This window comes from Lissotriton vulgaris, chromosome 1_1 (genome assembly GCF_964263255.1).
Source record: "Lissotriton vulgaris chromosome 1_1, aLisVul1.2, whole genome shotgun sequence".
In the NCBI taxonomy this organism is placed as follows: domain Eukaryota; kingdom Metazoa; phylum Chordata; class Amphibia; order Caudata; family Salamandridae; genus Lissotriton; species Lissotriton vulgaris.
This window is the reverse complement of record NC_141685.1, coordinates 1,063,563,553-1,063,582,135: the sequence shown is the minus strand read 5'-3', so window position 1 is coordinate 1,063,582,135 and position 18,583 is coordinate 1,063,563,553. Positions and strand designations below refer to the sequence as shown.

General features: G+C 46.3%; 1 protein-coding gene across 1 annotated transcript in view; it reads right to left on the bottom strand.

The window, feature by feature from the left end:
* The window catches only part of CARD10 (caspase recruitment domain family member 10), a 288,602-nt gene that overhangs the window by 88,435 nt on the left and 181,584 nt on the right, over positions 1–18,583 (bottom strand). The window contains exons 11-14 of the mRNA XM_086963072.1: positions 10,384–10,421; positions 9,139–9,242; positions 7,433–7,473; positions 69–174 (exon numbers count right to left, since the gene is read on the bottom strand). Coding sequence (XP_086819198.1) covers positions 69–174; positions 7,433–7,473; positions 9,139–9,242; positions 10,384–10,421 — 289 coding nt within the window. The remainder of the gene's footprint in view (positions 1–68; positions 175–7,432; positions 7,474–9,138; positions 9,243–10,383; positions 10,422–18,583) is intronic.

The following is an 18,583-nucleotide window of genomic DNA, read 5'->3' as shown; positions in this document are numbered from 1 at the left end:
AGAAAAGCTGAGGGCTTTGAGGACACAGAAGAGAAGAAGACCACACAGCAAGCCAGGGGTTACTTTACCTGCAGAGGACTCCTCTGTGAGCCCAGCTGTCGCAGGAAGTTGGGATGCTAAAGAGGCTCGTTGGAGATACACTGGAGGAGTACAGCGGCGTGTTCCTGACATTCCCTAAGACAGAGGTTTTTAAGGACATTAAGATTTGCACCAAGAATATATATATATTTTTTATTAAAAACTCTTTTTATTAACAGTGCTCATTCTAGTACCAAGAATATTTGTAGGATAGAGCCAGGTGGGAGGGACAGTCAACGTGGTTCGCATGACACAGACAAGCATTGTTCTCTTGTATCAGATAAAAGTTAGAACTCAGTAGGAAACATTGCGTTCAAATAATGTCCATGCCCTCCATGCACAACTGCAAAGGTTAGTGCATTTCTAAAGCAATGGTACAATAAAACCTCAAATTAGTCCCAATTACGTACATGATAACATCATACATGATGCAGGGCTTTACTTAGAGTGCCTTGGGGGGGGGGGGGGGGCACCGGTCTAATTGGCAGTGGTCCCTCCTGTCAAACTTGCAGTAATCTCACTCTATTTACAAGCAGTAGAAACGCCAGGTTTACGTCAGCTGCAATGAACAAAAAGAGTTGGAGGGTCTGTTGGCTAGGGTTGCTGAGTCTAATAGGTCCTTATTCAAGTAACCCTAGGGTCATTGCATTTGAGCAGGCGGTCACTCATGACATCATGAATGCAGACCGCACAGAAAAGAAGTCTTTCTTCAACATGACCAGGACGGAGAAGCTGGCACTCGCAACCTTGTCTAAAGACACCAGTATTACCATTAAGCCCGCCGACAAAGGCGGTGCGGTTGTCATACAGGACACAGACATCTACCATAGAGAGTGCTTACGACAATTGAACGATGCCAAGGCCTACCGTCGACTCACCGAAGACCCAACCATGAGACTTTCTAATGATATCAAAAGTCTCATTGAAGAAGCATCCTGTGAGGGATGGATTACATCTCAGGAAGCAAGGTTCTTGATCACGGCCCATCCAGTGGTCCCTTACTTTTACTGCCTCCCAAAAATACACAAGCAGAAGAGACCACCTCCGGGTCGCCCCATAATCTCGGGTATTGGGTCTCTTCTTGAGCCGCTGTCCACTTTTGTTGATTTTTACCTCAAACCACTGGTCAGAGAGACACCCACGTACCTGCAGGATACTGATGATGTCCTTCGCCTTCTTGCAGTGACGGAGTTCAATGTCGAGACCGACCTTTTGGTAAGTTTCGACGTTGAATCCCTTTATACATGCATCCCGCAGCAAGAGACCCTGGATTGCATAAGACACCAACTTGAATCCAGACCACCGGAAACCATCACTCCGATACCTTTTATCATGGAGTGTGCCAGACTGGCAATGATGGAGAACTACTTCCAGTACCAAGATGCTCTGTATCTCCAAGTCTCGGGGACATCAATGGGGAGTGTCTTCGCTCCCAGTCTGGAGAATCTGTACATGCATCAGTTTGAGCTAGACCATATCCTGAATAACAGCAACCCTTACTTCTGCAAGGTGTTGCTATGGCGCCGATACATAGATGATATTATCGTCATCTGGAGGGGCACCAGTGCAGAGATCAACGATTTTCACACGTGGCTGAATTCCAGGAATCAATATCTCCGCTTCACCGTGGAGTACAGCAAAGAGCAGTTACCGTTCCTGGACCTTCTGATTTTTCCAGAAGGAGGAGTGTTGCAGAGCCGTTTGTACAAGAAACCGATGGCGCGTAACTCCCTACTATCTTACCGGAGTTTCCATCCACAGTCACTACGTGACAATTTGCCTGTGGGCCAATTTCTGAGGGTCCGGCGTAACTGTTCTTCTAACCAACTGTATGAACAACATGCGAGAGAACTGTCATGCAACCTGAAGGAGCGGCATTACCCCAACCAACTGATACGTCGGGCCAACAAGAGGGCCTTCAACAATAATCGAGAGGCACTGATCGAACATCGACATACGAAGGCACCTTCCGAAAGGATCACGATGGTACACACTTTCAGTACCAGATCGAACATGGTAAAGAAAACTGTTTTGAAGCATTGGAAAATCCTGAACACGGCTTCTGGGGTAATACCCAGACCCCTGTTTGCCTTCAAAAGAGGGTCTAGCATCAGGGATGCACTGGTCCATACAAGACCACGTACATACAGGAAAGAAGTCACCACCACCCTTGACACCATTTGGAATACCACTCCGGTCCAAGGGCATTACCCCTGTGGCAGCTGTACGTCGTGTCCACAGACCTGCAAAACTCTCTCCATTGACATCGGAACTGACAGACCATGGAAGTTGCTGAACCATACCAACTGCAACTCGGAGAGAGTGATCTACAAGATCACATGCCCGTGTGGTCTGGCCTACATTGGACATACTACCAGGAAAGTTAAGCTTCGCATCAGCGAACATAAGAGCACAATACGGTGTAGTAAACAGTCCACATGTCTAACGAACCACTTTCTGATCAAAAAACATAAAGCTGATGATCTCAGGTGGGTTGTTCTAGAGCAACCTTTTATCCCACCACACATATCAGATGTCTCCAGGTTTCTTTTTATCAAGGAACAACGCTGGATTTTTAAATTGAAAACTGATACATCGGGGTTGAATGACAACATACCTTGGGTGTCCATCTGAACACCTGTGATCCACCAAGGACACCCTCTCTGATCAGTGGATGACCTAGCACATTAGCACTTGGTTACACTTCATGTGAAACATTTTTCACTTCAGCGATGATATACAGTGTAGCCCGTGTCATCATTCTGCCGGTTCCATTTAAGACACCAACAGTACAAGTCAAGACTCGTGCCACCTCGCGTTTGAGTTCACCATGATATAGACCACTTCACTATATATGGAGGACCATTCTGTCATTTTTGTGCCTCTGTCATATTGACCATTGGGTTCTTCACTTTCTGATAATTTTTCACAGCATACTGAATGACATTTAGCCTGATGCCCTTGACACTACTTACATATTACTTAGGCGCATCATCCGTTCCTCACTATCCCTTGAGCGTGTACAGAGTGGTTACATGGATATGATCACGACATGCTGAAACTCGCAGTGAGAGTTAGCTATCAGCGCCTTCTCAAGGTAATCGACGTTTTTAGTAGCTTTACGATCGGTTGACATGGGTGCTAGAGGTTATTTTGACGAAGCACCGCTAGTTACACCATCTTCGAGTGCTGTTCACTGATGTTGCTCAACTGAGCATGCGCGCACCGGGGATACTGCTATTGTCCATCTGAAGCATGCCCCTCTGTGTAGCGCATGCGCCATGGGCGCACGCTCTTCGAGACATATCGCTCGCATGCGTGGGCCGGCTACACATCATCGCGCATACTCAGCACTGAGTACGCAGCGGGATTTGAGGTGTCTAGCCGCCACGCATGCGCAGAACAGAGGCCCTTGCAAAGACCGGCAACAGCGATAGGACGCCAGCTGTTGCAGATTGTCCAATCAGGCAGGGTATAATTACACAAGTCTCACCTCTCCTCGTCGCCTCCCCTTCGGCTTAGGTGTCAGCCGAGAGGTACCGACGGAGAGGTGAGTAGAAAGATCGTTTTTCGCTCCTTCATGTTCTATGGGTACACGGGGGTTTCCCTCTTAGACATATGAGTTTCTGAGCCACAACTGCCTTTAGGTAGACACTGTTCCCCAGCAGACCGTTCCAATTCAATTTGGTCCACCCCTCTTTACAAATAGATCAGGGGTTTGGGTACAATCTCAGTTATGCCTAGGTTACCTTTTAGATGAGCACAGGACTCAGGTTCCCCACTTAGACTCATTATGTTTGAGCAGTCACTCCTAACAAGAGTTTTCTTTTCCTGGTCCTAGTGAGGGTTGGGAGTGGCCTATTACCTGACAGTCACACAGTCATCACCTAACTATTAGGGGTACTTGCTAAAGTTTGACCTAACTAGTTTGTGATTAGACATTTTCTATGCCTTGAGCTATACCTTCTAATTGATCTCCATGGGTTGGCGACCAGGTGGGGCAGTCAGACAACCAGTTTTCATTGCACAGATTGTACCACCTGATATTGACTACATTTCTCTGAGTCAACTCAGGACTAAATCCTAAATACATTTTTTTATGTTCTGTGCATAGAGCGGGGCCTCAATCTCCGAGCCGTTGCCGGGTGAGGTGAGGCTCGACTCCCACATATTGCTGGGTAAGTCTTTCACAATGTGTTTAAAATAGTGTTCAGCAATGACTGATGGTTTACTCCTAATGAAACCTCTACCATATATTGTTGTGGCTGTTCTAATAGGGACTAGCCCAGCTGAGTCTATACTATGGTCCTTATTATGTAATTAGTCTATTATGATGTAAGAACAGATATTATTTGTTGTTTTTTATTCACAGGATTACTTCCTCCTACAACTACTGATCAGGAGGATATGGTAGGATGGTCTACGAGACCTCTCCAGTAATCTGGACAACTCTTCAATTAATTTGGTTTGTCCGTTTCATGTTTTCACATTGCACAATAAGTTTGAGTGTATCTTTGCAGTAGCAAGATCTTTTTGTATCTGGCCCTGAAGAATGCCGGTGTAATTTCACCTTAGGCAGAAACATGTTGGCCTAATCCACAGTACAGCAAAGCATCACAGTGATTTTTTCAACACTGTTTTACACTTCTTTTTAACCTGACGTCCTGGTGAATATCTTCAATAAAACTATTTTTCTTTGCCTCGACCGTCATTTTAGCTTCACTCTTTCTCACTCCCTGTTTTGCACTGCAATTTCTCAGCACCACTCAGTGGCATGGACACTGTAAAAATATAAACCAGTAGTGTGTGTTATCTGGCCAATTCACCTGGGCCTAGACTCACCACCCTGGTCAGACGTCCTACATGACGAGGCTCCGCCAAATGGGTGGGCTGATAGGATATCTACTATATACCCGTGTCATGTGACCACTTGGTCTGATTTAGTGCAATCCAACAGGGTTACTTGAATAAGGACCTATTAGACTCAGCAACCCTAGCCAACAGACCCTCCAACTCTTTTTGTTCATTGTAGTCTGATTAGGGGTATTGAGTTTGGATGGTCTATAAATATAGTCCCCTTGACCCTCCCCAACTTTCTGTTTTTACGTCAGCTGCGCCTCTGCTCGCTCCATTGGTGGAAACCTCCCACCTGGCGACAGTTTACAGTGGCGCTCATCATTCCTTACTGAGGGCGGCATAACTGTCACATATTCATTCCGATCTCTGCATGACACTGGCAGGGAAACTGCAGCATGGCTCCCAGGCACAGGGAGAAACTCCCTCTGTGTTGTGGCCATTTGGTTGCAGTATTGAGAAAACAAACTCCCACTGTGCAAGTTTATGTTTCTTAATAAAAAAAGTTTGCTGGGCACGTGCTTTAAGCCTGGCACGCGCTTTTCAAGCATTCGGTCGAACCAGGATGCTCAGAACCAATCACAGCGCTGCATTGCAGCTGTTCTAAAGCATAAATGAAATATGCAGAATAAAAGAGGGACACCTTTTATTACCTGAAGAAGGCACATGTAGGTGTGTTTTTTGCTGAGTGCAACACTATGGGCCTCATTTATGAGGCTGTGCGTCACTTTTACGCCGCCGGTGCGTCACTTTTTGTGACGCACCAGTGGCGTAAAAATGCGCCTTGTTGCGCCATATTTACAAAGTGACGCATCTAGGTAGATGCGTCACTTTGTAAACCCCTGCGCCACATTATGCCTGCGGCAGGTATAATGTATGCAAGGGGGGCGTATTGACGCAAGGAAGGGTCGTAGAAGTGACGCAGTGCAATCTATGAGATTTCACTGCATCACTTTTAGGACGCCGTTGCGTCAAAATCTTGTGCCTGCCTCACAGCAGGCGTAAGACTGACGCAGGCCCTTTCACATGGGGCTTGCCCCATGTGAAAGGACGCATTGCTGGAGTTGCGTCACTTTTGTGACACACTCCAGCAATGAGTCACTTTTGCGCCATACAGATACGTCAGAAATACTGATGTATTTGTAACTCCTTGCGACATGATGCGTCATACATTAAATATGAAGCATCAGGAATGACGCAAGGAGTGCGCACTGAGAAGTGACGCATCGCTGCTTTCACGCAGCGATGCGTCATTTCTCATAAATGAGGACCTATATGTTTTTCTTAAACCATTTTTCTTTTGGAGTCAGAATGGACAGTATTAATGCAATGTTGTATCTGTGCTTCGGTGGCAAACTAAATCACTACTTGTTTGTGAATAACATTTTAAAAACCACGGGGCATGTTACCAACAACTTGCGATAATTATCGCTATGTTGGTTTAGCGGCGATATTTTTATTGCCGAGCTGCGGCGATTTTTATCGCTTAGGAGCCTTGCTATTTTCAAGGTTTATCTCCTAAGCGATAAAAATCGGCCGAAATGCATTAATATCGCTGTAAAGTCAGCGATATTCATGCATTACCGAGCAAATGCTCTTAGCCATGTTATCCACCTACCATTGGATAACATGGCTAAGAACTGCTCAGGGGCAGGTGTTAGCTTATGGAGATATTCGCGCTTAGCGCGAATATCTCCAAAAGTTGGTAATAGGAGATAGCGATGTTAGCGACTGTTTCCAGTCGCTAACATCTTGGCACGCCCAGTTTGCATGTCATTAGTGATAAATATCACTGACATGCAAAGTGGGGCCCAAGATGGTCGCTATCTCCTACTAGCTGTCGCTAACTGGTGTTAGCGACAGCTAGGTAATAGGGAGATAATTTTATCTCCGCTTTCTTGGCTTTTAAAGCCAAAAAAGCGGAGATAAACCCCCTTGATAATATGCCCACACGGGTTGAAGGTGTATATAGTGTTTTTAAAATTAAATAATGTATTGTGTTTGTAGCAGAAGGGTCCCTTTGGCGTAATGTACGTTAAAATAACAAAACAACACAATTTTCGGTATAATGATACACAATTTGCCAAACCATGCCTCATTATTCAGTCTACCCTGTACCCTGTCTATACCTCATGCAGTGCCATCATACTTCTAGTCTGGAGTCAAATTTGCAGTATTTAAAATCATTTGTTGAAAATGCCTGGAAGGGTTGTCACTATTGGCAGAAATTCCTCTAACGCCATAACTGCTGCTACATTGCATTGGTGGACATGTCTAGGCTTAGCAGGTTTCAGTCCGCCTGCGTGGAGGAGGTGAATGCAAGTTTCGAGACCAGTGGGCCTAGAAGAACAGCTTTGTCGTTGAATAAATCATTTCACGCCTTTCAAACATGGCTGCACTATGCGCCTACACAAGCTATCTGTGGGCTTGCAGTGACCTCAAGTGGATATTCTATGTACTGCGGGCATATAAGTGTTTGAGAATCGACAGTTTGTTTTACCTGTTCGTTCAACATTAAAGAAGCCTGAGTCGTAGGAATAGCTGTGAGCAAGAAAAAGAGACAAGAATCAATCAGCCTGAAACCACCACCTGTAAATTTCTGAAAGTGCAACCCGATACCAGGCAGAGTTTGCACTGTCACTCAACGTGACATTCCATTCAGCCGTAGTTTTTACACATTTTTTCACAATAATACACTTGCCCCATTTCCCAAACCACCATGACCACAATTCAGCAGACATCACACCACACAGCTCTGCTCTATCTGCCATAACAGTGATATGTATACAGTCCGCCACAGCAATAACGTTTACACTTGGCGCTTCAACACCACGCCACAGCTAACAACACTTCACAAATGTAGCCAGAGCCTGCTGTCCTTCATCGCCATGAAGCCAGTGCTCATACAGCACCCCGTGCTCCTACATAACCGCCCTTCATACCTACCATACCTACTACAGACACCACAGACAACACTGCCACACCGTCCTCCACTCCCAGTGTATTTACACCAGCCACCATACCTAACACGCCTACACCAGCAAGTACTTCTACATCATGCTCCCCCCACAGCGCTCCTACACCAGCCAATATAGATCGCACTATTACTCATCAAGCACTGCAACACCATGCCCACCCACCAGCACTGCTGCTCCAGCCAACACAGACCATACTCATACGCAATCAAGCACGTTTACACAATGCTCCCCCACGAGCACTCCTACACCATCCAACACACACACTTACATCATCACCCCTACCAACACCCCTGCACCAGCCGCCATATACAACACTCCTGTGCCACCCTACACATTCCTCCACTGCCAGCACTCCGCCACATGCAACCACCGCTTCCACACTCACCCTTCTATCGCTAATGCAGCCCCTTCATCCCTCACAGTTCTCACTTCTAACCACACCCTATACCTCTGGCACTTAACGTTGCACAATTCTCTTTCTTTCACACTCTGAACATCTTTTTAAACATCTTACCCTGAGAAATGTCACAGTCCCTCTAATCCCTCCTTAGTGATACCCTCCGAGGTTTTACTCACTCCATATCTGTTCCCCATAACTTTATAAACTTTCTCTAATTAAAAATCCCAGTGCTCGGGGCTTCCATCTACACCTTCTTCAATATTGCTACCCCACAGGGCCCGCCTTCACCCCGCCTCTGACTTTATCCTGTTCAGCTCTCGACTAACACATTTCTCTGACATCTCACAGTCATCACTCCTACTTCACAAGCATCACCCTGGTCCCACTACTATCCACAACTATCCCTCCTGCTTCCCAGCCATCGCTCCTGCCTCACACTGCTGCCTCTCACATCCAAAGCATCAGTATTATCTTCACCCACACAAATCAAATCAAATCAATTATCTTTATTTAGATATAACACATATATCTTTAAAAGAAGGTTACAAAATTCACATTGTGTATCAATAAATAAGATTAAAAAATCTTGAAGAATAAAAACATGGTCAGTTAACAGTCATTATAAAAACGGAAACTGTCTTCTCTTCACCCACCTATTCAATGCTTCTGCCTCACAGCCGTCACTCCTACCTCGCATTCATGCCTCTCTGCCATCACTCCTGCCTCACAGCCACCATTCCCACAGCACCCCTCATCGCCGCCATTGTTGCACCATCCTTCGCTGTCACGATTCCTGTACCACCCCAAAGGATGCAGTAAGCACTGTACCTCTTCATGAAAGGAAGGTGCGCATCTTCTTGCTGCCTCCGGAGCAGGGAGCCAGGTCCCGGTGGAAACGGCATGAGTGATAAACGATTTATTGTGGCGATGGACTGAGGATAGTAAATTGATAACAATGTGTGAGACATGGCCCCCTGACTCTCCTTTTCTGTCTTCCAGAATGCCCCACTCCTTGTCCGTCTGATATACAGACTGGATTGTATTGTATGGCAGTATTTATATAAAACTTCATAGCTATATTTGGGGTTCCGAAGCACATGTTCAAAGGGCAGCATGCCTCACCATGGGTGAGTGAGCGGTTGACACAGTATTGTATTTGTTGTGATCCTTTGTGAGAAGCATTTTAGTGCCACAGTACACCAACATCCTCTAGAAACTGTGCCCTCAAATGCCTGGCTCTGCCCCCTCCCAGTTCAGGCTGATAATTTCGCACAGCACATCCCTGGCACTTATTACACATTGCGCCCCTTAATCAGGACTGCCCAACTCTGCTTCAACATAGGAAAGAGATGAAGAAACCCCTTTTTAAAGAACATAACATCTCAATGCTATAATAGTCCAGTCTCGCTCTTAGAAGCCTGCTGCCCATCACATGTTGACTGTATCTTGGCCTTTGACCTTTTTTAGCACTCCACTGGCTTTCACCTGGGTTTTCCCTCTGTATGTACTACATACATATAAGCATAGTATCTCTTGCCCTCTACCCTCTCGAATCTCCGTCATATGCCTAAATCTTTGCATTGTCATCATAAGGATTTTGAGGGTCCCGGGCAAGATGTAATTTGGGGGTGCCTGTACTGAACACATTTGAATTTTATTACCCATGTTATGCTAATTCAAACGCCACAATGCCAAACAATACTAAATGATATGTTAAAGTTTAATTGGATCACACAAAAACAGTTAAAACATGTCTTGCACAGGGCCCCACAAATCATTCATGTGATCCTGGGTCAGGCAGAGTCAGAGGTAGAGATAGTCAAAGAGAGCAAGAGGTGTAACTAACGAAATAGAATAGACAGAAGTCAAACAGAGAGAAAGTTCACTTTCCCAAAGGTGCTGTGGAAGGTGGTGGCCCTGGGCAATTGCGTACTTTGACCAGGCCTTAACACATCTCTGAATCTTTACTTCTACCCCTACCCCACACTCTTCCTCTCTTACCACCCACCCTCCATCCCATTCTTGGCCACAGGTCCCCACATGAGAAGTCACAGACAGTTTGGTGCTACTCACCTCAGAGAAATGGATGTCATCCAGGCTGCTGAAGGAACCTGAGTAGGAGAAATAAGAAAAGAGTATAAAGCTGCCCACCTCATTTATCTCTCTCACATTCACAGAGGAAAATGGATACCCATGAGAGAAGACAACAAAGAGTGAGAGGACTACTTTTAAAATAGGAGGAAACATTGCTGAATCCAATAGGTGGCGCCTTTTAGTGGTGTTACCAGACCTTTTGCCTTTGCCAACCTTTGGCAATGCTACTTCACATCAACAAAGCGTAAACAAATGTTTGTTTGTCGATGCAGTGGCAAAAAAGTTGCAGCTCATGATGTAGTGCCAAGCTTGGACCGGTAAATACATTTAAAAAGTATGTGCAAAAGCACATAGGGGGAAGAGTGGCCCAGTAGCAAATAGCATTTGTTCAGCCCTCCAATTTTGTTTTAATTTTTTATATATATATATATATATATATATATATATATATATATATATATATATATATATATATATATATATATATATATGACTGCAAGAGGGGGGGTGCGATGAAGCAATATAAGAGCGGGTGGAGGAAAGAGCAACTGAGGAGCCTGGGGCCGTGGGAGGGGGACGCCAATTATTTTTAAAATGGCAACGATGGGTGAAGGGAGCAATGGGCGAGCTGGGGAGGAGAATGAAAGAGCAATGGCAAGAGCATGAGTTTCATACATTCAAATAGCGGTTGCCTAATTGCAATGTGCAGGTAATCGAAATTAGCTGATCACTATTTGAAATAATGATACATGTGGCCCCAAGAGGAAAAGGGAGCAGAGGAGAGAGAAATAAAGAGAGACAAAAAGAGGGCGTGTGTGAGGCTGTGTCTGGGTGATTGTCTATTTTAATGTGTGCTTCTCTATGCAAGTTTGTGTGTGCCTATGTCTCTTTGTGTCTGTGCATGTGTGTGCTTGTATCTATGTGTGACAGATCACAGACCTGTCAACTCACACGGTGCCGCTGTGTGTCACAGGATTTGGGCTCACTTCAAACGGTCACCTGGTCAGGAGCCAAAATCACAATGTGGCAGGGAAAACGTGCTGAAAACCAATTTAAACCGTGGAATTTCACTCGTTTTCGGAGGCATTAATCAACCAATGGCCATTAAGAGGTGTGAAAACACCCCAGGACATCGGCAACAGCCTCAATGACCTTTTGTATTTCTTTTTTAGGAGGAACGTGGGGAACTTGATGAAGGGTAGAGTGCCTCTTAGGTAGTTCTTGGCATGAGGCCCTGCCCCCTCCAAGCCCCCACCCCCTCCTCACACTGTGGCATTCATTTGTAAGTTGGCAGGTATGAGACCATGTGTCGCTTTGTGTATAGCTGTGTACATATATGTGTTAGTGTAAATGGTTCTATATTTACCTTTATCTACATGTGTGTGAGAAAGAGAGAGCGAAATGGAGAGAGACAGAAAGGTAGCCTTTGTGTGTTTATGACTATGTTTGTATGCAGGTGTGCTTGGAGTGAGTCTATATGTCTATGTACGTGTGTGTGTTACTGGTGTGCAAGTGTTTGCAGTATAAATAAAAATAATATCCTAGAGGTGCAGCCATGTGTAGCAGGTTACAAAAAATGAGAACAGATGAATGGTGATTTGTGCCCTCAGACCTGCTTACTGTGCTTCGTTTGCTTTATATGCCTGTCAATCAGTACGTGCTAAAGCTATAGGGGCAGATTTATGTCAGACTTGCGCCACGTTTAAGCTGTTGTTGCGTCACGCAACGGCGGCGTAAACGTGGCGCATCCCTGCGACCCATTTACAACGTGACGCATCTAGGCAGATGCGTCACATTGTAAAGCCCTGTGGGTGTTCCGCCGCAGGGTGGGCGTTCCGGGGCAGGTGCGCCTCGCAAAAATGCCTGCGTGAAATCTACAAGATTTCATGCAGGCACTTTTAGGCCAATGCTGCGTCAAAACCCTGCGCCTGCTTGAAGCAGGCATAAGGCTTGACGCAGCATTGGACAGTTAGGACCCCCCGGAGCATTGCTGGAGCTGCGTTGCGCTTGCGACGCAACTCCAGCAATGCGCCGCCTTTACGGCACAGATGCGTCACGCATCTGTGCCGTTTTTGCCCCATGGTGCGCCGCATTGTAAAAATGCGGCACACCATGGGTGGCGGAGCTGTGGCGCACAATAACTGGCGCATCCCTGGGGATGCGCCTGTTATTGTAAATCTGCCCTTAGTGTCTCCAGGATCTCTACTGCTCCCTTATTTTATATATGTGGCATTCTCATACTAAAGTTTTGGCTGGAAGGATGTGCGAAAATTGGGTAATTTGCTTTTGTGTAATTATGCAAAATTTCGGAAAAATGATGCGAAATTACACGTAAATATGAACCCCGGGCCGAATACTCCACTCCGCCAGCGGAGTTAGCGGAGTTTTCCCAACTCTGAGTCCAGGCCCTTCAAAAATATATTTTTTTAAAACACTTACCTTCGCAGTTCATGCAAGACGTAATACGTAGGGGGAGGCGAGGAGGAGGATGATGGAAAGAAGGAGACAGCACGGCGAGGAGGAGGGCGGCCCACAGAGAAGGGAATTGGGTTTTAAAAAAAATTAAAAAAAACTTGCCTGGGGTGAAGGAGAGCGGTGCAGAGTGCCACTGAGATTTTTTTAAACTCAGTGGAACTACACTGAGCACCACTCCACTTACTCCGCCCAGGGTTAGTAAATATGTGAAATGCAGAACCGCCATTTGGTACTATGCTTTTGTGTGAAATGCATCCTTTATTACTACACAAAAATATAATGCATTTAAAAATAGAGAAAAAAACACAAGTGCCACTAACAGAAGCCACTTGCATTCTGGTAATTCACGATGTTCCTGTGCACTTAAGCTACCTTTTTGCAGAGAATGGCATTTAATTACGTATTGTGACACAAGAGCGTAATTGCGAGAATTTCTCATAATCTGCTATATGCAAAATTACATGAGATGATGCAAAATTAATTGAAATTTCATCTAGAATACTGTTGATCTACGGCAGTAAATTTTTGGTTCAAAACTGTTCCTTATCAAATTGCTCAGATAAAAATAAGCTCTTCAGGCGCGTGTGCTTATTGTTACAGTGTAGTGAACTTCATTTATTCCTAGTAAAATAAAACGTAAAAAAAGGTCAAATTAAAAACCAGATGATGCAAGCATTCTAAAACAGGCACTTATGAAAAATGACGAATAACTGTGACCGGGTAAACTCGCGCGCTTTAATTTTTTCCTAAAAGAAAGTTTCTTTCATTTACACAAAATGAATTCACTGAAAGTAAATGTCTCTTTTACTAGAATTTTAACAACAAAAACTATTACACTGTTGAGTAAAAAGACAACTTCCAGCAATGCGTTTTAAATAAAACAGTAATTCAAATTAAAAAACATCTGCATTGGAAGCATTATGGGAAAATACGGGGGTTTCCTGTTACTAAGATTCACGAAATTATCAGCTTGTAACCTGTGTATCCTCTATTAAAAGTAATGTCTTCCGAAGCCTTTTAAATTGCTATATGCAGAATTAAGTATTTGCTCATGAGTATTTCTGATAGTTCAAATCCCAAGCGTTTTTCTGACTAAAATATTAGGAGGAGCCAAGCAGGCATTCGAAATGGCTGCATAGTCTCTCGGCTCCGCAAGCCCTTTCGCCCCACACGTCTATCCTGACGTCTATCCTGAGCCGTGAAGGCATATTTTGCTAGGAGAAGGAAAAGTAACACCTACCGTTTGTTCCCGGAGCTCCGGTGTGCAGCGGATCCTGAGAACTGTTCCCGTCTGCTCCGCGGCCTACGCGGTGATGGGACCGGGGCGTCGCCTCGGCGGGGTCTCCGGCTGTGGAGGTAGCATCAACGGCCGCTGCTGACGATAAGGGGCCTGCCGGTGGTTGCCGCTGACGTGAAAGACCGCTTCTGGCGGTGAAGACCCGGTCCGCTTGTCGGCGACCCTTGAGGAGCAGTGGGGTGGCACTGGATCGGAGGGGGTGCTTGACTCCTGCCCCCTCCCCAAACTTTTTTGCCCGGGCATAACCAAGGTCTGCCCCCGATATTGGCGGGCGACTCCCGGGGCCCGGCAGGGACTTTAGCCTTTTGGTGGCTCTCCTTTCTGGGGCCTGCCCCACAGTTTGATTGCCCTGGAGACGAATCCCATGGCGCCCCCGTGGTGAGGCCTATTCCCTGAGTGTGGAAGAGGGACGGGGCCTGCTGGATCAAGATGGCGGCTGGTGCCCTCCTTTACGACCCGAGTCCAAGTTGGACGGCTGATGTACAGATGGGGCCGGGAGGCCCGCAACACACAAAGGAGTTCATTTCCCGAGACGTGATAGCTGCCTTAACAGTTTTGCACGAGACTATGCTTTGCTATGCTCAAGACTTGGGCGGAAGAATGGACGCCATTGCTGTTTCGCCGTCCTTGGTGGCCACGCCCCGATTCCACGGGACTGCCGGTGAACTTGCTGCTGAGCCCATGGAGGAAGTTTCGGCTCCACGGGGGCACCGGGGGGCGCCCGAGGATCGGGCTCCCGTGCCAGAGCGGGCCGACTTGATTGCTCGTCTGGATGTCTCCTTGGGACACTTGTCCGGCTGGCGGCTGGGGGTGGAGTGCTGTTTTTCCTCTTGGACTGGCCTGGTCGTGTCGCAGCGGTGGCTGGATTGTGTGACTTTCCTTTCCTTGATGGCGTTGTTGTTTGTGAGCTTCGGGAGGCTCCCGGGACCGGTGTTGATATTGTCGGATCTTTGCTGTTTGTACTTTGATGGGCTTGGATTGACGTGCTCTTCCATGGCTGCGCCCCAGCTGGACTCCTTCATACTGTTTGGACCCTCAGGATTGAGCTCTAAATTGATTAACGAGAGGACTTCTGGCGGGGCCACTGCCAGACAGGGTCAGGGATGATGTGTTAATGGTCTATTGGTAATATTATTGACAGACGGTGCAGTGGGTATGTTCGATCGATGTTTCAACGTGCTTATGCTCGGGGTTTGTCATTCTCCAGTACAGTATTACTTCCATCCTGGGATTTCCGTTGTGTAGGGGTGAAGGGCGGGGCCGGGCGGCACGTTGAGGGCCCTCCTCTGCTTACTTTCTTCGCTTTCTTTCTCTGTCTTTCTATATTTCAGGTCTCTATTAGGGCGACAGGTACACGGCTGGGGGGTAGGCCATGGCCTTCTGCGGTGTGCAGGGTGGGGGTTGTGGGGTGGGGTTTTGATCGATATTTGTTTCTATGGCTCTTTAGTCTTTCTTTCTTTTCAGTGTCGTCGTCACTCATGTTCTTTGCGGTATGTTTGGTGTTGAGGGGCGGGGGTTAGACTTGCTACCCGATGGGGCTGTGCTTACCTTTCTCCTGCTTTGTACGTCTTGCCCCCCCGATGACTCCTTCGTATCACTATTGTTTGCAGATATCCTGATTTGCACATTATTGTGGGACTGTGTATGATTGTGCGACACTTCCTTAGTTTCATATTTGAAAAATGAACCTCTAGAATCCTGATTTTCAGCTGTTGTGTATGATTACAAGCTACGCACTGTTATTTTCTTATCCCGGGTCTTGAACTGCTATAACTACGTATAGTGCTTGCTTTACTCCAGCTATGTTTAGCGGCCGGCCGGGATGGTTGTAGGCCCATACCTGTAACTACATGTACTGCAAATAAAGGTTCAAAAAATAACAATATATGTCCGTATTTTTTAGTTGAAATAATTTTCTACTAACTCATTTATGTAGATTTCTTTCTCTGAAAAAAGCGTACTGTAGGCATAAGAATGATAATATCAAGACCAAGTTGGAGTAAAGAAGTGGATATTGAAGTAATTAAATGAGTTATGGAGACCCTCTTCTCACTTGATGTGAAGCCTAAGAAGGGACCAAGAAGGCAAGCGTAGCATGCCTCTGAGCCAATAAAATATATATATTTTTTCAACAATCTAGCCCTCATCTTTAAACCACCTAAAACACAAGAGAGTCATATTGATTCAGAATATTACCTTGAAATCAGAATGAATATCTCAAAAGTCTGACAAAATGTAAAACCATGGGAATTCACTGTACATCTTTGAGAGCGGTTTTCATGTCACCATATTAGGATCACCACTGACTCACATTAGGTTGTTGTTTTGTGCGTAAATTTATCTAACATGGATATACTGAACATTTACGGTTCCAAATCTCCAATAATATCTCGCTATTGAGGATTCCAGTCCAGCATATCCCTGGGATTACAATAATAATCAACTGCCTATAACCAACCCACCAATACCAAGGTAGAAATCATCCCTGTTCACATTCTATATTAACAACTAAACAAATGAATACTCCCTCCCCGTTCTCCCCACCCCCCTCCCCGTCACCGGTGTGCACTTCAATTATGACAAATCTAGAGATGAGGTCTGTGATAACAGTAGGTCAGGATGGTCCGTCGTGGGTCTACAGCTACCCCTGTACCCCCTCATCTCCCTGTTCCACCTCCTCCCCGGATGAATGGGTAATCAGCGTCTGAACCAGCTCTTCCCAAGCTCTTGCCACTTCTATCGCCTTTTCATTCTTCTGTCGGATCGCCAACTGATAACGAACCGCTCCTTCACTACTAGCCCATTTAACAGCTCCCCCCTCCATCTCCTACCACTGGGACCCTCTTTTGATTTCCAGTGCATCGTAATTTCCCTTTTTGCTAACACTAGTCCCATATCTACAAACTTACTAGTCAGCTTCGTCTTGGGGGTATGAGGAAACCAGGGTAGTATGCATGTAGCCATATCAAAAATCAGCTGGCGCTCCGTAATTAGGTTTTAGAGATCACCCACTTCAGTCCAATATGTCCCCAAGACCGGGCCCCCCCAAACCATATGCTCCAAGTCCGCCCCCACTGCAGCACATCTAGGACACATCACATTGTTAGCATTATAATATTCCATGATCTTAATCGGTGTCAAATAGGCTCTATGTATAATAAAGAGATGCACCAGTTGGAACCAAGCGTTTCTAGTTCCTTTCCACGCCCTACGCTTTATGTGCCCCCATGCGGCCTCTGGTATGGGCTTTCCAATACTCACTTCCCATTTTAGGCGCAGCTCGTCCAATGGGGCTAAGCCTTCATTCAGCATCCTCGAATATAAGCATGTAACTACTTTGAACGTACCAGCCGCCATCATCACATACTGGCACGCCATCGTAGTTTTAGGTACGGTCAATCCCCCTTTCCAATGTTTCTGTAGCGCACGCGTTAGAGCCGAATGTATCAAGAAATCTCCCCCGGGGAGAGCAAACCTCTCCTGCAGTACCTGATAAGTCAACCGCTCCCCATCTTCGTATAAGTCCCCCAGTACTTGGATCCCTGCCTGCTCCCAGTCCCTCAACGAGGACCAGTCACCTCCGTGCGGCAATGCCATCAGCATCCCCAGTGGTATCTCCGGCGCGTAAGGGTGCTGCAGGCCTGCCCTCCGCTGAGACCTGTTCCAACACAACCTCAGTGTTTTTCCTCCAATGTAAGGTCTCTGAGGTCCAGCCTCTGCTGCAGTGCTATAACGGACAGGACATGTCTCGGGATTCCTTCCCCTTTGGCAGAGTCAGGGCCCCTGAACTCCAAGGCCACCGCCTGTGTAAAGACCTGTAGCTGCGCTGCTATATAATACAATTCGAAATCGGGCACTGCTAGGCCACCTTCCACTCTTGGCCTCAACAATATTTTGAGGGCCACTCTGCCCCTCCCTGACCCCCAAACGAACCCCACCATCATGGACTTCAAGTTGGCAAACACGAGCATGGCACCCATATAGGCATTGTTCTAAAAAGGTATAGCAGTCGGGGGAGAGCCACCATCTTCAGCAAGTCTATCCTCCCCATCACGGAGAGTGGAAGGGCACCCCAAAACGCCATACTCCCCTTTAGGGCCCGTATGCATCTCCCTATATTCCCCTCCAGTATATCATTAACGCCATGATAAATATGAATTCCAAGGTACGCTAAACAAGACTGTTCCCACCGCACAGCCTGTGACATCTCGGGAGCTCCCCTTTCCGGCTGCACCGGGAACAGACATGTCTTAGACCAGTTAACTTTCAATCCTGAAACCGCCCCAAAGTCTGATAACAGTTGCGCTGCTCCTTCCATTGCCCTGCCCGTATTCGACAAAAATAATAACAAATCATCTGCGAATAGGGAGATGTGTTGCTTTTCCCCTCTAAAAGCTAGGCCCTCAT